The 24,423-nt window shown below is 44.0% G+C and overlaps 2 protein-coding genes across 2 annotated transcripts in view; one reads left to right on the plus strand and one right to left on the minus strand.

Annotated features, from left to right (window-relative positions):
• The window catches only part of LOC138246998 (polycystin-1-like), a 521,270-nt gene extending 497,093 nt beyond the window's left edge, over positions 1-24,177 (plus strand). The window contains exon 47 of the mRNA XM_069201747.1: positions 16,786-24,177. Coding sequence (XP_069057848.1) covers positions 16,786-17,505 — 720 coding nt within the window. The 3' untranslated portion in view covers positions 17,506-24,177. The remainder of the gene's footprint in view (positions 1-16,785) is intronic.
• Positions 17,803-24,423, minus strand: part of NAT9 (N-acetyltransferase 9) — a 75,546-nt gene continuing 68,925 nt past the window's right edge. Inside the window, exons 4-6 of the mRNA XM_069200090.1 lie at positions 20,126-20,185; positions 19,286-19,380; positions 17,803-18,271 (exon numbers count right to left, since the gene is read on the minus strand). Of these exons, the coding sequence (XP_069056191.1) occupies positions 18,137-18,271; positions 19,286-19,380; positions 20,126-20,185 (290 nt within the window). The 3' untranslated portion in view covers positions 17,803-18,136. The remainder of the gene's footprint in view (positions 18,272-19,285; positions 19,381-20,125; positions 20,186-24,423) is intronic.

The raw sequence follows: 24,423 nt of genomic DNA on the forward strand, positions 1-24,423 counted from the left end.
ACAATGTGAGCTTAGTAGATATGAGACTGTCTCAGGTTAATGTGTTAACCCCCATAAGTCCGCTCTTCTCAACTTCACCCTGCTTTCATGTGAGATGGGAACTCTGGCAGCCTCAACACCCTTCAAACGGGTGATAAAAAGACATCACACACCTGGGGATTAAGATTACCCCTAATGTTTCTGACCTGTACCACACTAACTTTCCTCCCCTGCTCCGTCAGCTTAAAGCGGACTCAGCACCAGTATATCTCTCTTTGCTGGTACGGATCAATGGGATCAAGATGATGGTCCTTCTTCATATACTGTATATTTTTCAAAGCCTCCCAATTGATGTACCCTGGGAATGTTTTGTGGATCTAGTCTTGGGCTTGGGCACTTGGAAATTATTTACCTTCAAAGGAGTCTTTTGAGTCACAAAATGTTGTGTGGCTCTTCCCTTAGTGAGAAATGAGCATGAGCATTGACTCCATCATCAGGTTCTGACGTGCACAGAGAGTGCTCAGAGTTCATTGTGTCCTGAACATTTTTCTTGGGCCCACACAATTAGTTTCTGATATTGACCCACCAAGATAACCAGCTCTCTTCTTGATGATTTTTGATCATGACTCCTTCTCACATTGCTCCTAAGGTACCATAGTCAAGCACTCAATGCCCTGGACAGCACAGGACTCAATGTGCCTTTCGGAGACCACATTCGTCTTCAGCCCTCTACCCCAGAGAAAGCAGCCTGGGAGGGGGTGATGGAAAGGACACCCTTCCAACAATGCCGTAATGCAATTCTAAATATCTGTCGTAGGCTCATCATGAGGTCTGCAGCTTGAAAATTTCTTCCAACGACAACAATACCTCCTATGACTCCTGCCTCACCTTCCATTCAAAGAAAATCCTAAGGTATCAAAGGAAAATGTGCTGGGCTCATTGCAAGATGCATCAGCCGGCATCCTCTGAGGCTCCAGGCATCTTCAGAGATGAAGATCTCTTTGGCGCTGAGGAGGGCAAAGAGACTGTGCCATCAGGAATCCCTGCAGCGCAGGCAACTCCCAATCCCAAATCGGGCTGTTTGAGTCCATTAGACCATGAAGAGGTTCCTCCACCTTTGCTGACACCATCAACTACACCTCCTTTACCACGACAACGCTCATGCACACCACTCCCTCTACCTCAATCAGTCATGTGAAGGGTTCCCAGCACCTTCTCCAACCCTGGCGGTCCGTATGGCCCCTTTGCTTTTATGACCAGCCTTTGGACCAAAGACCTTCTGATGATTATTGCGACAACTATAACGATCTTCCAGTGACCCTGATTTGGAGCACTGTGGAATATCAGCATCCTACCAGAGGATACTATGGCCTGTCACAAGGTCATTTAACGGGCCACAGCGTTCATTAGGATGGATATGCACTTTATCCAGGAGAAGGACGGGTTTCTCCTGGAGACACTGTGAAAGTCTGAACGGACAGTGCAATTCCTGCCCATGCTCAAAGGCATGCTAAAATCTACCCCCAAATTGTTTTTAAAGAGCCTCTTAAGGAAAGGGTATTCATGCTCAGATTCTAATAAAGTACAAACCCTCGCCACTGACCCCATTTGAATCAAAATACAGATTTCCCCTGACTCCCTAATGGTTCATACTGCCTGCAAATGGGCTTCTGCCCAGCTGCCCGATAAACACAGCAAGCAGATTGATGCGGCAGGCAATAGTCGACTTGCCAGCCATGCATTGTTGTATAGCCAACTCTGTTGGCCATCTTGCCAAATGTGACAGGTCCTAGTGGGAAGAGATGCAGGATCTTGTCAAACATCTCCCAGAGGAGTACAGTAAGAAAATGGTGTTTGAAGGAAGGTCATTGCCAATGGCAGAATTCGCTGTGCACTCGAATCCACATACAGAAGCCTCTCAAGAGACATTAATACTAGTGTCCTTGTTCGACTTGAAGCATCTCTTAGCCTCGAGGCTGACTAAATGCTCAAAAAGATTAAAAAAGGATTAGGAGACTGCAACATTTATGGCTGCCCAGGAAATCTGACTCAGAGGTTCCTTTCGGAAACAACTAAACCCACCTCGCTCAACCAGCCACATTGTTACCAAAGACAGCAGCAGGGTTCCATCAGCAAGCAGGTAGGGACTACACCAGGGTATTTATAAGAGCAACAACAACAAAATAAGAGCAGGGATGGCTCCAGCAAAGGAGCCTCGAACTCAAAGCAGTGATGAGCCCCCCTCCCCCCCACCCATGATCATATGTCACCTGTAGAGGGGAGACAATACAATTTCCTCTCTCACTGGGCGGAAAGCACATCAGGCCAGTGGTTGTTAGAAGTCATTTGCCACAGCCTAAAACTTCTCACAATCTGTCTAGCATCCCACCCCTCAGGCATTCCCTCAGCAGAGACCATTTTCACCTCCTCAAAGAAGAGGTTCAAGCTCTCCACAAGAAAGGCGCAATAGAAAGAGTGGCGCCAGACAAACAAGGGAGGGAAGCTTAATCATTCTAGTTTCTCACCCTCAAAAAGGATTTCCCCCTCAGGCCTACCTTAGATCCCCGGCCTCTCAACAAATACATCCTGTCAGAACATTCCATATGATTACTCTAGAGGATGTAATTCCATTACTTTGACAAGGCGATTAAGTGTTGATCCTCGATCTCAAGAATCTCATACCCATGCACCCTGCACACAGCTGGAACCTTGAATGTGTGGCAAGTGGACGTCACTACCAATTCCGAGTACTTCCTCTTAGGGGCAGCAACAGCTACAAGAGTGTTCACTAAGTGCCTAGCAGTGGTAGCCACCCAACTACAAAGAAGGGGCACTTACATCTTCCCCTCACCTCAACAATTGGCTGATTAACAGAGGTGGCAGACAGCAGTGTTGCACCTCACCTCACTCAAGGTATCGCCCTGCTTCACAGCCCGGGTTTCACCATAACTGCCACCAAATCCCTCCTAGAACCTCAAGATCTCAAGATTCTACCCTTCCTAGGGTTCCTGCTGAATGGAGTCACAGGAAAAGCATGCCCCAATCTGCAAAATAGTGCTGGCATTCCAGCAACTGCTGCCTCTTTTTTAAATCCCATTATCAATACACAGTCAAAACAGTCATGTGCCTCCTGGGGGTGATGACATCATGGATCTCCACTGTGCCTTGTTCCAGGCTCCATACGCACTCCCTACAAGACTGCCTTACGGGGCAGTGGTCACAGGCGGGTTACTGGGACGATCTAAGTTTAATAAAGGCCAGCGCTAACAGCCCTGTGCAATGGTGGAACAGTAGCAATCTCAGGCAAGGGGGAACATTTTCAGACCCCATTCTGCAAGTGACCAGCACCATCAACGCCTCTATATCAGGCAGGGGGCACATCTCAATGACATGACTGTTCAGGGTGTGGGGCTCTCTCAGTACATGGGCCGCTACATCAATTAACTATACCTCAAAACCTTATTCCCACTCATTCGGGGGGAGATAGGCCTCATCAAGATGGACAACACTACTGCTATGTTCTACCTACGGAAACATGGCAGAATACTCTCTCTCCAGCTGTCCGCTTTAATCCAGGGGAATTCGGCACTGGGTGATCCACTATGATATACAACTTCTAGTGGAACACATTCTGGGTGTGGACAATTAGTTCATGGACGTGCTTAGCAGGATGAATCAACAAGTCAATAAGTGGGAACTCCAACAGCAAGTCCTACAAAGGTACCTTCAGCGCTAGCTTACCCTACAAATAGATCCGTTTGCCCCCCCCAAAAAACACAAAATGTCCAAACTTTGTTCCCAGATGTCCATAGGCAATGCACTGTGTAGGAGTTGGTCGGGGATCATTGCCTACTCTTTTCAAGCTCTTCCAGTCTACATGTACATGGTGAGGAAAATGAGACAAATATTCCAAACTATCATCCTGATGGCTTCTACTAGGGCCAGACAATCATCGTGCTCCATTCTTCTAGAGATGTCCATCATCCCCCATGCCAAGTTACTCCATCTTCTTCCAGGCCAGACCAGACATCTAAACCTCAGGCAGCTCAACCTAGCGATCAGCCACTGGAAGTGTTAGAATTTGGCTATTTAAACCTTCCGCAAGAGTATATGACAATTCAATGAGAAGTGCAGAAGCCCACAACACAGGTCTGTTGTTCTACAAAGTGGAAAAGGTTTGTCCACTACTGGACCACCAAACACATGGACATCTTAAAGACTAGTATCCAGGCCATCATCTGCTATCTCCTACATCTGTAAAAGTCAGGCCTTGCTTATACATCTATACACCTACACTGCTGCAGACCTTATATGCAAAACATGGAACATTCATCCCTATTCAGAATTCCAGTTGTCAAGACTTTCATGAAGGGTCTTAATAGGGCTGTATCTTCTAGAATAACCCCTGCCCAATAACATACCATGCCCATGTATAGAACCTTAACATAATCCTCACACAATTCCTAGGACCACCCTTTGAACTGTTACATTCATGCCCCCTTCAGTTCCTTTTCTGAAAAGTAGGTTTCCTTGTCTATTACTTTCCTCAGATACATTAGCAAACTACAGGCGATCAATATACAAAACCCCTTTATCCAGGTTCATAAAGGTAGGGTTGCTCTCAGAACCAATCCCAAATTTGTCCCCAAGATGGTCTCCCTTTCAATGTTAATGAAACTACAGACCTCCCTGTCTTCTTTCTGACTCAGTAGCAAAAAAAAGCATTACACAAGCTAGCCATTAAAAGATCTTTTATGTTTTACACTAACTTACCCATGCCTTTTTGTAAGTCCAATCACCTCTTTGTCACTTTCATGAAGCCTTACAGAGGCTACTTGGTCTCTAAAGCTGGCATTACCAGGTGGATGGCTAAGTGCATCCAAATCTACTGCCACCATTACTACCACAAAGCCAAGAGCCTCTTACGTATCCAGCCCATGCTACACTCCAACTGTAAAAAAGGAGTAACCATTATTTTTCTAGGCAACAATAGTGTACCTGACAGCTACAACACATGGTTGCCAAACACTATTGTGTAGACATACTTGCCAGCCACAGGATATGGCTTGTCGAACCATCCTAAGGACTTTATTTCTGACATCTACATCAGACACACACATTACTGCTTTATGAGAATACTGCTTTTTAGACTAAGCAGAGCATGTGTATCTACTACGAACTGAAAATGTTACTTACCCTGTAGGCGTCTGTTCTTAGGGTGTAGTGCAGGCTTCTCAAATGAGTAGCTTGTGAGCTCCTGGTAACTCTCGAACTATCTCATAGTAGCTCTCCTCTGTGCAGCCCAGCCTACTAAATTAGAAGCGTTTCTTTGGTTGAATTATTACATGTATAGCAACATTCATGGTTTATATTTGAGACAAACATATGTTAATTTCATAACTCATAGGCTGATGTTTGGGGGAAAAATGGCTGAATTTCCAAAACATATTTAAATTTGATATTTGAGTGAGAAAATCACGTGGCACTAGGGCGACTTTTTACAAATGTTATTACCTTGATATTAGAGGCATTGCTGCTATGCCTGTTGATTACCCATGTAGACATTCCAAGTTGGCAAAGTCTTTTTTTGCGTCACTGCTGGTTAACTCGCCTGATGCACTGAGGTAATCGCTGGTAGTAATCCTGCATATGGTGCCCACTGATGTAATCTTGTCTGACGTGGTCACTATTACAACACTAATAATATCAGAAGCACGAGGACATCTCCACAAAGACGCACTAGTAACAATCGCATTGCCAAAGGAAAACAAGGTTTCTGGAGACGTTTTTACCCCGTGGCCCATCACGTACCCTTAGTATACAATATAAACGGGGTGTATAAAACATGCTAGGTAACGCTTACTGACATACTCGTAGAAAATACTCCGGTTGGGTAGGCCACGATGCTCATTTTACAGAAACTAAACCTCAAAGGAAGCACTTACAATTATAATCGTAGCAGGTGCCGCAGTCGAAGCTCAGTTTCTGGAGGTGAACTGATGATGTACTGGAGCGTAATCCGTATCTGACTGTGACGCGCGGTTTCTATCTTCCTCTCCGGGAGACACAGAGTAGAAGGTTCTCCCTTTATAAAGCACCTGTAAGCTCCGCCCGCTGAGCCACGCCCCGTCCACCCTCGAAGTAGGTAAAGGAATTCCCGCCTCTTACCAGGATGATGGACAGCTTTCCAAAACGACCCAACTGCGTTTACCGCCGATTCCGGTGGTGCGTTGTTGATGCTCAGAAGCACGAGGACATCTCCACAAAGACGCACTAGTAACAATCACATTGCCAAAGGCACACAAGGTTGCTGGAGACGTTTACCCCGTGGCCCATCACGTACCCTTAGTGTACAATATAAACGGGGCGTATAAAACATGCTAGGTAACGCTTACTGGCATACTCATAGAAAATACCCCGGTTTGGGTAGGCCACGATGCTCTTTTTACAGAAACTAAACCTCAAAGGAAGCAATTCCAAATATAAACGTAGCAGGTGCCGCAGTCGAAGCTCAGCTTCTGGAAAGGACAAGCCACCGTAACTCTTGGGCTTGGCAAAGATAAAGCAAGGCTGTGCGCTCAGAGATCCCATAGCAGTAAAAGATCTACAATCCTTCCTTGAGGTGAACTGATGATGTACTGGAGCGTAAGCTGTATCTGACTGTGACGCGCGGGTTCTATCTTCCTCTGCTGGAGACACAGAGTAGAAGGTTCGCCCTTTATAAAGCACCTGTAAGCTCCGCCCGCTGAGCCACGCCCCGTCCACCCTCGAAGTAGGTAAAGGAATTCCCGCCTCTCACCAGGATGATGGACAGCTTTCCAAAACGACCACACCGCGTTTTCCGCCGATTCCGGTGGTGCGTTGTTCGTGCTCAGAAGCACGAGGACATCTCCACAAAGACGTACTAGTAACAATCACATTGCCAAAGGCACACAAGGTTGCTGGAGACGTTTACCCCGTGGCCCATCACGTACCCTTAGTGTACAATATAAACAGGGCGTATAAAACATGCTAGGTAACGCTTACTGACATACTCGTAGAAAATACCCCGGTTGGGTAGGCCACGATGCTCATTTTACAGAAACTAAACCTCAAAGGAAGCACTTCCAAATATAAACGTAGCAGGTGCCGCAGTTGAAGCTCAGCTTCTGGAAAGGACAAGCCACCATAACTCTTGGGCTTGGCAAAGATAAAGCAAGGCTGTGCGCTCAGAGATCCCATAGCAGAAAAAGATCTAGAATCCTTCCTGGAGGTTGAACTGATGATGTACTGGAGCGTAATCTGTATCTGACTGTGACGCGCGGTTTCTATCTTCCTCTCCTGGAGACACAGAGTAGAAGGTTCTCCCTTCATAAAGCACCTGTAAGCTCCACCCGCTGAGCCACGCCCGTCCACCCTCGAAGTAGGTAAAGGAATTCCCGCCTTTTACCAGGATGATGGACAGCTTTCCAAAACGACCCAATGCGTTTTTAACGCCGATTCTGGTGGTGCGTTGTTGATGCTCAGAAGCACGAGGACATCTCCACAAAGACGCACTAGTAACAATCGCATTGCCAAAGGAAAACAAGGTTTCTGGAGACGTTTACCCCGTGGCCCATCACATACCCTTAGTGTACAATATAAACGGGGCGTATGAAACATGCTAGGTAACGCTTACTGACATACTCGTAGAAAATACTCCGGTTGAGTAGGCCACGATGCTCATTTTACAGAAACTAATCCTCAAAGGAAGTACTTACAATTATAATCGTAGCAGGTGCCGCAGTTGAAGCTTAGCTTCTGGAGGTGAACTGATGATGTACTGGAGCGTAATCTGTATCTGACTGTGATGCGCAGGTTCTATCTTCCTCTCCGGGAGACACAGAGTAGAAGGTTCTCCCTTCATAAAGCACCTGTAAGCTCCGCCCGCTGAGCCACGCCCCGTCCACCCTCGAAGTAGGTAAAGGAATTCCCGCCTCTTACCAGGATGATGGTCATCTTTCCAAAACGACCCCACTGCGTTTACCGCCGATTCACGTGGTGCGTTATTGATGCTCAGAAGCACGAGGACATCTCCACAAAGACGCACTAGTAACAATAACATTGCCAAAGGCACACAAGGTTGCTGGAGACGTTTACCCCATGGCCCATCACGTACCCCTAGTGTACAATATAAACGCAGCAGATGCCGCAGTTGAAGCTCACCTTCTGGAAAGGACAAGCCACCCTAACTCTTGGACTTGGCAAAGATAAAGCAAGGCTGTGCGCTCAGAGATCCCATAGCAGAAAAGATCTAGAATCCTTCCTGGAGGTGAACTGAGGATGTACTGGAGCGTAATCTGTATATGACTGAGACGCGCGGGTTCTATCTTCCTCTGCTGGAGACAGAGTAGAAGGCTCTCCCTTTATAAAGCACCTGTAAGCTCCGCCCGCTGAGCCACACCCCGTCCACCCTCGAAGTAGGTAAAGGAATTCCCGCCTTTTACCAGGATGATGGATGGATGACTAAGTATTTTTTACCCATGATTCTAATTATGTATTATATGTGCATATGTGTGTTGTATTCATAGGTGTGTGTGTATAAATATATATATATATATATGTGTATGTATGTGTATATGTTGTTTCTGTGCCTGGCATGTTTGTGGATCTTTGCATGGCTCCTGGTTTTTTGGGTTGTTATACTAGATATCTATGAATTTCTGCTCTCTTTTATCACACTTATCTACTCATCACTCTTATGTCATGTCTCTATCAAACTATCCTCCATTCTCACTCGGACTCATCCCAAATCCCTTCGACCACTTTCATCTCCTAAACATCTCTGCCTAAGCTCTTCCCTCCACCTCCACATCTAACTCACCAAACCTCACTGTACCTCTGTGACCTCCCACACAACCCTACTAAATTCTCCTGCATTCATCTCACCCTCCTACTATGCTCTCCCTAACCCTTCCACATCCTCTTTCCCCTCCGCTCCCCCTTTTATTCATCTCAAGCCTTTGGATTGAGTAAATGAAGGATAAACTCCCAATTAACACTTCTGGATTTCTTTCCTCCTCCACCCCTCCATTCCTCAAGTCAATCTAACTAACAAACTCTCATATCCGCAACTCAAATTAACTCATAATAATACTAAAACTGTACTCCTTATTAAATTATACTAATCCATCACTAATTCTTGTTGGGTACCGGAGTAGCGTGCTACTCATCGAAAAGCGCTTCGACGCCTCGTCAGGGGTAGTAAGCGCTATATAAATACGATTACAATACAATACAATATCAGTAGGTTCCAATGATTTTCATGGAACATAAGTAGCTCTTATTACAGAAAAAGTTGGAGACCCCTGGTGTAGTGCTATAGAATCACACGCACCCATCCTTTTCCCTTAAAGTCGATGTTCATCATAGATCTCTTCTACTATTAACAAACTAAAACTAGACAATACACATAGTGCACCATGTTAAGCTTCTTTGCTACTCAATGCACATTCTCACCTGCTGTGCTAAAAAAAAATCCAACATGGAGTCTGCACCCATGCGCATTCCCTTCTAAGGGAGGGGTAACAGCACATCTTGTGACTTGAGACTTCTTCAAAGGAAAACACTTGCAAACTGTTAAACCTGGCATCCTTGTCGTGGTTTGCCCTTAACTTTTTCAATTCACACCTCCTGTTTTTGACGACTTTCTTTATTGCCTGTCTTAGGACTCTGTAACTTTACCACTGCTAACGTGCTTGTGTACTTTACCTTAAACATGGTAACAATGGCTTATACCCAACTGTCATATTTAATTTACTTGTAACTTCCTAGTAAAGCGGTACCCCATGTGCCCTGGTTTAGACTGCTATTTCGGCCTGGAAAATTAAATCGTTTACCAGGCCAAAATCTTCCTTTTTAACACATAAACGTCACCCCAAAGGTAGGCAATGGACAGCCCAAAGGGCAGGGTGCAATGTATTTAAAACGTAGGACATGTACTTTTAAGTTTTACCTGTCCTGGGACTGAAAAACTCTTACATTTGTTTTTCAGTACTGGAACACCTATCTCTCTCATAGAATGAGACTGGAGTTGTCTTATGTTTATAAGTGTGCTTTCTGAATGCGAAGAGTTCATGCTGGGTGTCTCTGGAATCATAATTTTAAATCCTAACAAATGGTGAGGTCAGATTTTAAAATTGCAATTCTGAAAATGTCACTTTTAGAAAGGTGGCATTTTCTAGCCTAATCCATTTGGTGCCTGCAGCCTCTCTCTGAGTTAGATGACTGGGTGTGGGTGACAGTTGGGCTTTATGTATTCTTCCTAGACAACCACATGCAGTGGGAGCTTTGGTGTTACTGGATGGGCTATCACTGACAACATGGGAGGAAGGAGCTGGGCACAGCCCCTTTTACACCTGAATTGGCTGAGTCCTGCCTCCACACAAGGGGCTGCATACCCTCTGTAGTCAGTCGCGAGCCAGGACAAGGAAGGCAGGACATCTGTGCACTTCAAAGGCATGCCTCTAGAAGCTTCTCCCCACTTCAAAGGCACAACTGTGTATAAAAGAAGGACCTCAGACATCACCTCTCCAATACACTTTTGGACCTATGGATACTCTGCCAGGAAGGAGTACTGCTGTGCTGCTACAAGGACTGCCACTTTGCAGGACTGCTGCTCTAGAGAAACTGCTGCCCGCCTGCATGGGGAAGAAGAACTGGACCTGCAACTTCATCTTGAACCCAGGACCCCAGAGTGACTCAAAGGGCTAGTCTGCTATCCTTCTGATCTGAGCCTCAGGGACATAAAAGGCTCCACAACCATCTCCTGGACCCAGTTGCAGCGAGTTTCTGACCCCCAAGTGGTGACCGTCAGCTCCTGAACCTTTGGTGTAGCTCAGCTGGCTTTTAATCAAGCTTTTGGGCTTTTCATGACCGTGAACAAGCCAGTTTGCACCAGAACTGCCCTTCTCGCACCAAAATTCAGCACAAGCCATTGCCAGCCCATCTTTTTGCACAGCAAGTATTGATCGCCTGCAGAGGACTGCCACCACGAAGCTCCAGCTCGCCCATCTGCAATGCACGGCCTGCTCTTCGAGGCACGCCGACCACCGCCTTTGGCGCTCTCCTTACTCCCTGCGACTCTTTCCAGGACTCTTGCTACTAAACTTAAGAAGGTAAAAGATCAGCATGACTAATCTGGGACCGTATCTGACCCAAGCTGGATTCCTGTCTGCCTGAACTTTTGATTTTAATCCAGTCCAGCGCGACCAGACCACAGTTGGTGCCTTTTGCTTTTAGGCATTATATTGAAGTTTATTCTTCCATTTTCCATTACTTTGGTTCTACTGGATTTTGGTTGTTTTAGTCTTGTTTTATTTATTACATTTTGCCTATCCTTCTAACTTTGTATGAGATCTTTTTGTTTGGTGTTTTCATTGTTTTACTGTTTGAAGTGCTGCACAAATACGTTACACGTTGCCTCCAAGTTAAGCCTGAGTGCTCTGTACCAACATACCAGGGGGTTGAACACAGGTTGATTTGGGGTTTGCTTTTGTCTTACCCTGACCAGGATTGTGGTTGCTGCTTGACCAGGGCTCACAACCCAGTTAACCAGTAACCCAATTACAAACACAAGCGATTCGACCCAATACTAGATGGCAGGAGTATGCAGAGCATGTGAACCTACAGGACCACACGCTACAAACAGAAGATTACTGGGTAATATTTACTTTCTTAAGATGTCCACATGTACCCTCACAAGGAACTCTTTTTCCTCTATTAACTGCATGGATTACCTACTAGAATTTACAGTATTTGTAATTTATTTTAAAACTTCTTTATTGTCATTTGTCAAAGCAAGCAATGCAATGACAGCGATGTATGGGGGAGGGGTGCAGTTAGGGGGAGGGAGATTTGTGAGTAGGTACAAGAATAACAGGGAAAGAGCAAACAGGAACTAAGGCACAGTTCATACAATCCTTATTGGGACATCAGTTATTTACACCAGTGTTGTCCAACCTTTTTATCGCCGCGGATCGGTAAATGTTTGATAATTTTTCCGTGGCCCGCTTGTCCCATTGTGTGACAAGCGGGCCACGGAAAAATTATCAAACATTTACCGCCCGCCACAGTGGGGCGGCCCGGTGCTGATTGATCCACGGACCGGCACCGGTCCGCGGCCCGGGGGTTGGGGAACACTGATTTACACCACTCCTAATATCTGGCATATAAACTGGTAAAAGCAGATGCAAAAAAAAATTGTGTGGGTGAAGAACACAGAGATGTGGCGGGGTGATAAAAGTGCCAAAGAGACTCTCAGACAAGCTTTGAGGTGGCTGAGCAGGGAACCAGCTTGGCACTGGCACAACATACAGCACTTTGAAGCTGAGGGCCACTACACCTCCCCCTCCGGTGGGTCAGCACCTATATCAGCATCTGCAGAGAGCAAGTTAGAGTCCCTGTTGTAGCAGTAGGAGGTGAACAGCACCCATATGTCTCTGGGGCATAAGAGTAAAGGCATCAGTTCCCAAAAGTTAGTTAGCTGTTCCTGACTGTATGCCACATCGCACAGCCATGCTTTACAGTACTGGTAATTAGCCATAACAGGAAACATGTGGCCGTGCCACAAAATTAGAATATAAATTCAACAAAAGTGAACTTAATTTTGTACTTTTGTCATGTCACTGGTGTAATGAAGGTTTGTTCCTAGGCGAATTTCTGAACCTTTTTCTTTGTTGTGCAAAACTGAAAGCATGTAGGAGGGATATAGAACCCTCATGAAGACATCACTGAGCAGCTGTGTTTGAGGTGTATTTGTGCTGGACGGGGTAGCCATTGCCATTTTGTAAATTAACAACCGGGGAAGAGGATGGAGGAAGGAAGGAGGGAACTGATTAAAGGTGGATGAGAATTGATTAAAAGGTACTATTAACATCTATCAATGACTTAACATTTGAAATACAAAGTTTGAAGTAAACGTCACACTGTTTTCCAGAATGTGTCCTTCTCAAGGGCTCACACTCACTTCTGAATGTGTGCCACTGATCCCAGCCTCCTCAAGCTGGCTGTGCGCTCAGAGACAAATGTTTAACTGAGGAAGCTTAGGATATTTGAATAACTTTGGTTAGCACTTTGGTTCACATGGCCAAGGGAGGACATATGTTTGCGGTCTTTCTGTGTTTTGAACTGGAGGGAGAAGACAGAATCACTTTTCTCCTGTAGCTGTTCCATGCCAGATTGCATCTGGATGTGGGTCTGCCAAAGCCTTGCTCCTGGTAATGCTACTGTAAAGTGTTCTACTGCCCCAGTAGACAGCCAATTGTTTTGCAGTGCTGTTGTAGGCAAGGAAACCCCAGATAAATTTAGGAACAATATCCATGGCTAAAAAGGACAGTCCCTACAAAGACGTTGCACTTCATCCATATTAAGTTGCTGTAAGACTTCACTCCAGATGTAATATGAGTTGTGAAGTAACTCGTAATGCTGTAGGTTATCCTGCCTGTACATAGACAGTATAAGAGGAGTCAACTTCATGAAAGTTACTGGCTCTGGCGTGCATTCCTCTGTGTAGCCTTTCTTTGTAGGGTGCCACAAACAGTGATATCTGCTGCTGGATTACTCTCCTCACCTCTAGGCATCTGAACAAGACCTAAATGGAGAGCTTTGTGAAGATTCAGCCTTTTTGTAATTGAAATGCAGAAATCACAGATAGACTGATTTTTTAATTGGTTTTTTAAAATATGTTTTTGATTTACTGTCATGAGACTTTGATTACTGAACTTAGATTAACTCCTGAAACTCAGATTGAGTGCTTAATTTTTGGAGGTTGTTGCAGGTGTTGGCCAGCGCCACTAATTTTTGGCGACCAGGATTTTTTTTTTTTATTATGGGATGTAGAGCCAGGGCATGACAGAGAAAGGCAGAAGAAGGAGGAAGAGAAAGGCAAGGAAACAATGACAAAGGGAAAAAGCAGGGATGAGAAAGAACCCATAAGAATGAGATAAGGAGACAGAAGTATAAAGAGGTGGAAAAAGTACGTCACTGAGCATCTAATCAGAAGTTTGATAATTTGTTTATAAGTTTATTATTTCATTTGTTCTTTATGAAGTTTTACCAACTGCCGGCATGATAACCATCTGCGACATCCATTTGAATACAGAGATCACATCACTAGGAGATGGTTATCAAGCCAGTTGTGGGTAAAACATTGTAATTCGTTTTTTTTTCTTCTTGATTTACTATCTTATCGAACCAACAGAATATTGTTATTGCAAAACCAAGGAGAGGTACTAACTTTGATGACGAGACTGGAGTATTTTGCAGATCGGCATTTCTTAACGATTAATACGTTTCTGGTCCTGATGAAGCGACTTACATGATTGTATAGATTGCAAAACACATATTGGCTATTTGTGTTTTAGAAGAGTAAGAACAAATGAAATAATATAGCGTTTAAAAAACCCCATCAAAAGCCTAATAGGATGTTGAATGAACTCTGGCTAAGAATCACATTAAATAGACATCGAAACAACTTGTCAATTAGTAATCAATGTAATAGTGGAACTGAGAGGTCTATCTCTTTCTAGAGTTCTGACAATCCCCTAAATAGAGCTTCTACCCCACCCCCGTTGTTGATTTTCACCACAGCATACCGTTAGTTGATTGCTTAGCTCCTGTAGGATTCTCTTCCTTTCTTGTGTTAGCTCCTCCCTAGAGCCTGGACCAAATTCTTCCTCATCTTTTTGCAATGCACTATGTTTTATTAGTGCTTTGGTATTATTCCTAGACATGCACCGTGCTTTCCTCCATATAGCACATGCATATCCACCGTCTCTATCAACGCTTTGGTTACTTAAACCCACAACTGTACTACTCTACACCACTCTCTGCTACACAACTTTCCACTTTTTCACTCTTCTCCCCTCTACACTACTCCACTCCACACAGTGTCACTCTACTCTATGCTACTCCACGCCACTCCATACCACTTGACTCTACGGCAATCCACTACATGCCATAATCTGCACTAATTCACTCTACCGCACTACACTCCAGTCTATGCCACACCATTCCAAGCTACTAATCCACTCCACACTATGCCACTCTACACTACTCTATTCCCTTTCACTCCACACCATTCTATGCCACTATACTCAAAGCCACTCCATATCACTTCACTCTACGACACTCCACATCAATACACTCTACACCACTCTACTGTATGCCAACCCACTCCAGTCTGTACCACACCATTTCAAGCCACTCTACCCCACACTATGACACTCCACATTACTCTATTCTCCGCCACTCCACACCATTGCATGCCACTCTACACTACTCCATTCCACTCCATACCACTACATTCTACGCCACTACACTCTATAGCAATCCACCCTATGCCACTCTAATCTATGCCACTCCATGCCGTTGTATGCCACTCTGCGCCACTCAGGAGCACTCAACACCATTTTATACCAATCCACGCCACTAGACTTTACGCCTCTCCAGTCTAGCCACTTCACTCTCCATCACTCTATGCCACACCACAGTGCTCGACACAACTCGACTCTACGCCACTCGACTCTACGCCATTCTACACAACTCCACTATATGCCATTTCACTCTATGCTACTCTGCTTCACTCTCCTAAACGTCATTCTATTCTAAGCCATGGCAGTACATTTGAGCTATTCTGTACAGCAGCCATGTTGCTGTACAATATGGCTAGAAGACATTGGCAAAACCAGTAGCTCTCACATAGGCAAGACCAATTGGCTTTGACAATGCTTGTTGTTAATGTAACCTTTACTGCCTTTTTTAGGCCTCACTATAGACAGTCAGTCAGCCTTAGCTGCCTGAGAGACCTAATGCTACCATCACTTTGTGTCAAAGACAATGTAAAGGCTGACACAGTTGTGCTGAAAGAAGCAGAGCTGGTCCCACAATGGACTGAAATCCCATGCTTGCAATCACCCGTATTTGCTCACCTTCTGGTCCGAGGGTACAGGAAAGAGATGGGGAATGTCAGTTTTCCACCTGAAACAGAATTACTGAGAAACCTGTTATGCGAGTCCGAGTGTCTTACTTCATCTTCCTTTCATCGCCCTTCTTCACATGAATATGTTGTCTCTCTGTTCATATTTTACGGTTGAGCTGTAGTGCACGATTAAGAATGCTTGCAGCCGATTGTGTCACCTTCCATTTCTGAATCTGCTCACAGCTTCTCAGAGTTGCTGTGGCTGTAGCTCAAGTGCAATCATATTACAATCACATGGGCATGTGTGGTTAAGGTGAAATACAGGAGAAAGATAAACAGGATGATAAAAAAGACAAAGACACTTGCTTGCAATCTTGGTTCTCCGTCATAACTATTTTCCCTGAATTTACAAACAACATAATATCTCTTATTTAATAGCCAAGATGCGGTATCTACGTGGGTAAAAAAGAGATATGGATTTTCAGATGTTTAACAATTGTATATACAACAAATTAAAACTGCTTCAGATATCAGTTCCACAATATGGGGATACGCTAAGAAAGGGTCCTACATGAGATTTCCTGATTAGGAAACCAATTATTATAGGTAGGTAACTTTTCTTTTGTTACTAATGTTGTAAAAATGACTAATCAAAATAAGCTATTCTACCTAAGGATTCTTTTTCAAACATTCAGTTATAAGGCAATATTTTGATCAATACTAAAGAGAAAAACAAATGAAAAGCTAAAGTGAAATTACAGAAATGGTGAAATTAATGATTGGGTTATGACTTCTTAACATCAATACAATTTAGGATGAGTGAGTTATAAAGTATCTTTGGTCTTGACTTGCTTCTTTTTTTGCTTCAGTTCCGTCACAAGGTGAAATTTGAGGGGATGGAGTCCCTGCCTTCACGTTCCTCCCAGAGGTCCAAACGTTCTCCACTACCAGTAGCTGGTACAACCTTCAAAAGCTGTAGCTCAAGCATCTCCTCTGGCTCATTCCACTCTGAGGAGCTGGCATTGTCCGACAGCCCAGCACCAGATTTGTGTACCTCTGCCATGTACCTGGAGCGCCTCCCATCCACAGTGAACAATCTGCTGGATCAATTTGATCGTATTAACCAAGTCCTAGAGGATGTGTGCCGCCTGGAGTCGAGCCTGGAGGAGGCCCAGAGAAGGATGAATACCAGCAGGAAGGCTCGTAAGGAGAAAGAACAGCTCCAGGCTAAAAAGAAAGACACCAACAAACCGGTCAAGCAGCTGGACCTGCCACGAACCTACAGCACATTTTCAGAGTCTGCCCTGGCCCGGCTAAGGTCCAGCAGGGTGAAGGTATGCACCATTGATGGCAACAAGCTTTTCCAACATCCTTTGGCAGCCGATGCCTTGGGGACTCATAGGTCCTGGCTTGGAGGTGCTCCAGCGTCTTATGACCTCTGCTTAAGGCTTGGACAAGGTTCTGGTGTACCATGGAAATGGAGACCAAAGAGCGAGGAGGGACAAGGAGGAATGTGTCGGGACTTTGTTCAGCAGAATGTGCCCCAGAAAAGGAGAGCTTGGCAAACAGATGGTCATAGTGAAATGTAGAAGGCCATGGAACATTAAAGGACTGCAGCTTGAGGGGTCTTCAGGGATCAGCTCATGCTCGGTTTGTAGTCAAGAAGGCGAATATGGCTCCTTTTTCTCAGCCTTGACTCCTCCTGGCATCACAATCCCTTACTTTGGGTGCATCTCCTTCGAACAATCAAGAAAAAGCCAACTGGCTTCTTCTAAGCCCCTACCCACAAACACTTTTATCAAACGCTCCTCAGTCTCTGGTGGAAAGAAAACAATTATTGTGTATTTTTTTTAGGCAACAAAATGAAATTATTCACCGGCAATGTGTCCTTTTTGGTACTGTATTTAATATTTTCCTTGATGGCAAAGAAACAGACCATTTAAATTACTGTGAGACAGTGACTCAAGGCTTTGTCACCATGTGCAGTTTGTATATTGAACATTCATCACCCTCCAAGACACCTTGTTCCCTGCGAAAGGAGACATTTAAAAAATACATTTGATACGTATTTCCTGCTCTTACTGAGATGTGAGCTACCAACTTGATGACGGGCAGTTTTGCAATGTTCGCTCAGGTGTCACACACTTCAAACACGCATGATATCTCTTCAGACAGTTGAAGTAAACGCTAGTTCTTGTAATTCGAGCAACATTTTACACACTATCGGAACATGCGTTGAGTTTCACTGTAGCTTTTCTCAAGCACATAGTCTGTTTGCCCTAGAAGCCATTGCTGCTCCTGCTCTGTCATTATCAGCCTCAGCGTCACCTCCTGGAACACACTGCTCACTGATACCTGCAACACAAAGAAGAAGCTCATTCAAAAATAATACATTCGACCCAGAGTTAGGCACCATGCACCTCATTGCCAATTAAGAGGCAGATACAATAAAAACATGAGCAAGACAAACTCCATTCTTGCCTCACCTCAGAATTATACAACTAGGACCCTCAGAAAGGCAGATAATGCATACATAAATGAGGCACATTCTAACTTTAACATTGCCCCACAGCCAAACACACTGTTTCATAAACATGTCAGCAAAGCCATACGCAGCTCTGCAGGCTCATAGTTCCCCCATCCTGTATCCAGAAGCTGATATGCCAGCCCTCTGCCTCCAATCAGCCTGGAATAAACCAAACCCAGCTCTACAGGCTCACACAATTGCCTTCATGAGCCAAACTTGCTAGGCACAATATCACCTGGAGAGCTAGACCTGCCTAGGGCATATCTAAAGCCTGCCACTGGGCATCCCCCAGCCACCTCTAATAAGCAATGCTTGAAATATCCTCAGATACAAGCACAGTGTGCCTCCAACACACATGCACAAGTCCCGCACCATCGTAGTCAGACACACAGCACCTATAGAGCAAGACACTCCGTATCACTGAGCCAGTCACACCACACCTCCAGTCAGGCACACAGAACTCACAGCAAAGCACACATCGTAAGTGGTTGTTCTTTCTCATTACGGGTTGGGCACACTCCATCGCCAAAGCCAGGCACCCTGCCCGCACCACATGACCGGCCATCCTGTATCACTAGTGCTGGCTATACTGCATCATCCACGGCTGGGCACACTGCCCTACCAAGAGAAAGGACCCAGCGACTACACAGTAAAACCAAGGAATCATTCACACAGGACCTGGGGCCTGGCATGTAACACTTTTGCAGCAAGGCATGAAGCATGATTCCAGATAGGCACACAACAACTCCAGGGCTTGCACATATCAACTTTATATTATGACTGTCTGTACATGCAATTCTGAATTCATGCTCACAATCTGCATTCCTAATCCCCTTGCTCACCTCTTGAAAATGAAGCTTCTGGAACATTGCAATGCTAGCCACATTCTCTTGTCCAATTTTAGCTTCAAATTTGGAGATTCCAAGCGATGTCACTCCTATAGCATGGGCAGTAATACGAGAATAGTCAGAGTGGAGCTACCCTAGCACCTACTGTAGCAGGTACTGCCAGTGAGGACACATTTCCTGGTCTTAACTTTCTTGCCCACTATGGCATAACTCAATAGACCCATCAAAAGGAGAAAATATACACAGGAGATTCCACCCAGCCTTAACATAAATCATGTGCTACCAGGTAGGACGCACACCCCAATCACATATATGCAGGTGCTGCCTTATAAAATACATTTCCTGGTCTAATCAATAAATCCTTATGGTATACATATCCCAGTCATAAAATATAGAGCATGTGTAGAGCACAGCGTTCTACCCTACAAGACACAGGTAATGCCCAATGGGAAATTTTCCTGTTTATCTTCACGTGCCTTTTCCAATCGGATACATCTTCCTGTTCATCCACACAGGTGCTGTGCTATAGGACACATAACCCACTCCCACCTATAGGTTATAAATCACAGCCCCACATGTACTGGCCTACAGATTACAGGCTCCACTCTTGCCTACTTCTAAAGCCATATATGATATACGTCCTGGCCCCATCTGCATTGGCACTCTTGTAAAAGGATGAATCACCAACCCAACCCACACTTGTACCGACTTAGAAAATACATTTTCCGGGAATGCATCTTCCAGTACTGACCACATTGGTGCCACTCTTAATGAGAGATGTCCCTGGATCACCCACATAGGTACCCTCCTGGTTCTATTCAAATATGTGTTTACCATATCTCAGCATCAGCAATGTAGACTCCTTGCCAAATCCTTTCCCACGGTAGCTGGGCTCTAAAGGACACAGATATATTGTTAAGCATTTATCATGTAAAATGGATTGTCTACCTCGGAGATAATCTGTTCACCCCTCACATATACCAGAAACATATATGAAGTGCCAATAGAAACATTTGGGAGCCTGTACAATTTAAAGGCATCTGTCTTGCTGCGGGATGCGTTGCTTACACACAAGAGGATATTTGCACTGAAAATGGTCACATACTGCAGAGTGCTATGATTTAAGTTATTTTATTGCTTGAAAAATGCAATGTCATGCATACCAAGACAAAATACATTGTGGATTCAACCCTTAATACACAATGAAGCCATTCCTAAAACGTTCTGTGAAAGAAGCATATAAAAGAAGTAAACCATAAAACAATCTCTTGCTTATCCATTTTGACAGTTTACTGAAGGTGAAATGTGATAAAATAATTATAATCCTAGGTATGTATAATAGGAATACACATAACACAATGTATTTTACTTCAATCAATCATCTTTATTTCGGACAGCAAAGTGACCATAAAAGCATATATTAAAAATAGCTAAAAACAAACAACAAAACATTCTCCATAGCTACGAAAACACGCATATATTCTTTTTTTAAACTTAAAAAGTATCAAACAAGCGATTTACATTACACGGCCAGTTAAACCATGTGTAAAGCAAACCTTAACAAAAATACAATCTAAATTTCAGTATAAAACTTGTGACTACCGTGCGAAAGGTTGATCTGTCATGTAAAAACAGCAAAGAATTTCTTCTAGTAGTTGCACATTTAAGAAAAGGACGTGTATTGGCACATTTAGATGGGGATTCTAGCTGCTGGAAATACACCAGGGCTAGTTGCGAGGATCTAAGTCATTGCTTACGTAAAATCAGGATTAAAAACCTCTTGGGAAGATCATTATAAAACTTGCAGAAAAGAACAAAATGGCACAGACGATGCAGTGAAGACTCGTCACCTCTGTCCAAAAAGCCCTAGTATCCTTTAGCCTGCAGGCCCTAATTACATTTCCCCAGGCCTCATTTTGCAATTCCTTATTCCTGTGCTCCATAGCTGCCTTGTACTTCAACTATATCTATGTATTTTATGTAGATCTCTAGGAACATCCTTCAGGGCCTCATGCAGCAATGAGAATGCCTTCCTAGAAGGCTGGCCAAACAACTTGGTCTCTGGAGGACCAGGCCTACATGGCTTCATTAACAAATGATTAACCTCCGGGTTCAGCCGAACAAATGAGTTAACCCTTTCCCTGTATTCAGCCGAAATGGCGAGGCATTAATGTATTAATGGCAGATAATTCAAACACAGCCTAGTGAGAAGAACATGCACATCTGCATTTTACCAAGCCAGACGCAGCCCCTGGGCCTTGACTACAGGAGGCTCTATAACTGCACTCTTTTTTCCCTTCCACCCTACAGGGTAAACAAAGGCCTACACTCAGGGCATTATGGTTGCTGGAGACACTAGGGATAATCTACACCTCAATTACCCTATTCAACAAGTCTTGGGCCATGAAGATGTAATCAATCAAAGAGGAATACTCACCTCTCACAAAGGTAGGATTTCTTCCATAGTTGAGTTCACATGTTTCATTTACATTGACCAAATCTAAAGACTTGATCGGCTGAGATAAAGCATCCCCGCTGGTCCCTCTGAAGAACGTGCCCAGGCCCATTACTGGAGCCCAGGGGGTACCCAGGCTCCCTCTGCATCAACCCCACTTGAACCCCCCCACCTCAAAATAATGACAAATTCTTTGTGCAAATATGCAAGTTTAACCTCTGGGTCCACCATAAAATCATATAACTCTTTGAGATTAGGGATACTATCGCCCTCGGACAGTTAAAAGTTTATAAAAACAATATTAGTGTCTTTCGGCCGTCTCAAAAGAAGTGCATGGAACAGAGTGCTGTCGGAAGGAACCAAACTGATTCTGCAGTTGTGCGTTACTCTGGCCCAGGCCTAAAGCCCAGCCTTGGATCTTCCTGCTGAGGATGGACTAGCAGGTACAGAGAAAGAGCGGTACTCATCAAGACAATAATTTTCACACAACCATGTCTCCTGAAAAAATACAACATCATAAATCTGGATAAAATTGACCCAACCCCTCACAATCCATTTTGTGAACAAGACCAGCAATGGGCAAAAAAAGAACCTTAACCACATTGGTATGTACATCAGGCTGCGATGGGAACCCCTTGTGAGGTGATGGCGACATAAGTATAAAACCACTCCCAGAAGGCCATCCATTCCTAGGGCTAGGGGCTGGCGAGGGCTATTTCAGGTTACGATTAATAGCTAACCACCCTTCAGATGTTTTGGGGGGCCTCAACCTGGTGCTCCTTAGACTTCACACTAAATAGGGAGGACTGAGCTCGCTTGAAAAGAGGGGACCTCTTCCACCTGTTGGGGGGTAACAACAGGTCCCTATTGAAATATACCAAAGGGAAAACCATAACTCTGCCATATTTGTTATGACCTTGTCTAAAGGCCCCTTAAGGTCACAGTACAAAGTATTCATTTTCTCAATTATAGCATATTCCTCTACGATCGTCATCGCAGATTTAATTGGGCTTAACAGGCTTAGGGGTAGGGGTAGTATTTTACTTCATATTGACCATCACCTAAACGGGTTTTTCTATGAGAAACTTGAACTTACCATTTTTTTTTAAATCACACAAATTCCTTAGGACAAATCAATTTTGGCTACTGAAATCGATTTCAAGCCTATTGGTTTGAAATTGGGTTTCAAACCAATAAGCTGGCAGAGTAAAATATATTTTAAACACTGTTGAATTCCTTAGACATTCAAATCATGCCAAAATCTGTTGTCACAAACTAGGTTCCAATGAGCTATCATGCTTGCAGCCAATACTTCATAGCAGGTATTTGTTAGATAACACTCTTTTTCATATTTCCCAGTTTATCTTCCACATTAATATGTAATGAGGAACGGTTCGACAAGTGTTTTGAGAAAAATATTTCTTTCATTTTTTAAATGTTCAAACTAGAAATCTAAAATGGTTTACCCCCATAGGGGCCAACTGAACTAAACCAAATTCAATCCTAACTACAGTGGTAGAAACACACTTTAGGAGCCTTAGACATGGCCTTTACATTTTACATTCAGTCTTTCCTAATCAAGTTTTTTTTTTTTTTTTAAGTTTTAAAGGAGAGATTTAAAAAATATATATATTTCTTTAATGCATGCCAGTGGTTTCTTCGCAAGCTGGTAAGGTGCCTAAATGCAGACCATCAGTCAGATCTCAACCTGAAACATGCAGGCCAGCTTGGACGTATATGTATGTCCAAGCTTTTCCAAATCACTTCCTCACATCTACAACGAGGCCTCAGTGTGTGAATGAACAGTCAGTCTCTGAAACCCTCAAGCCATTGTCTTATATCACAAATGTTAGACTTTCTAGTAGCACAAATCTCACTTGTATTTTCAAAGCACGTAGATGCTGAAAACAGCACTTTACAATTATCAAAAATAATTCAAAGTAAGAACTGATCCACTGTATTAAAATTTAACCCAATATGCAATGGTCACTGTCTCAGCGCTGTTGGCCTTAAATGAGGGTTTTAAGACAAGTCCGTTGGAGGAAACCATGTGTGTTTATTTCAATTCCGAAACATGCTCCAGTTTGCGGGTGCTGTAATACATGTGATCATATACTGATATGCCAAACACTATCAGCGTTGATCCTTTGTTGCAGTTCACATTTTGGTGTAACAAGGACTGCCACAATTTCAACATATATTGATACAATGTGTTTAATTTTTAAGGTAAACAGCATGCCAATTACTTAGCTACCCTCGTTATTTATACTGAACCACTAAGTGACAAAACCATAGAAACAACAACACCTCTAGGGTATCTATAAGATTTAACTTTCTTTACATAAAACTTTTTTTGCACTAAGAAATACAAAAAAAATGGTGGGTGTAATGCCTCAATAAATCTTAGCCACTAGTAATTACTAAGGCCCTATCCCAGTCCATTGTGTTTTTGTCTGTCAGATTAAACCCAGCATATGCAAATCAGCCTTGGTCCTGCTCCAACAGAACAGGCCAGCCTGAACTGCCAAGCCAGGCCCTCTCTAAACCGGAACACAAGCAACCCAAGACTAGTTGCAGCCTAGTTGGGTCTCTTCAGTAGAGTGAAGAATGGTTCCAGTGGTACAGTGACCATGGGACCCATGTCTGGGCATATATGTTGCACTTGGAGCGTTGCACT

This window comes from Pleurodeles waltl, chromosome 7 (genome assembly GCF_031143425.1).
Source record: "Pleurodeles waltl isolate 20211129_DDA chromosome 7, aPleWal1.hap1.20221129, whole genome shotgun sequence".
NCBI lineage: Eukaryota > Metazoa > Chordata > Amphibia > Caudata > Salamandridae > Pleurodeles > Pleurodeles waltl.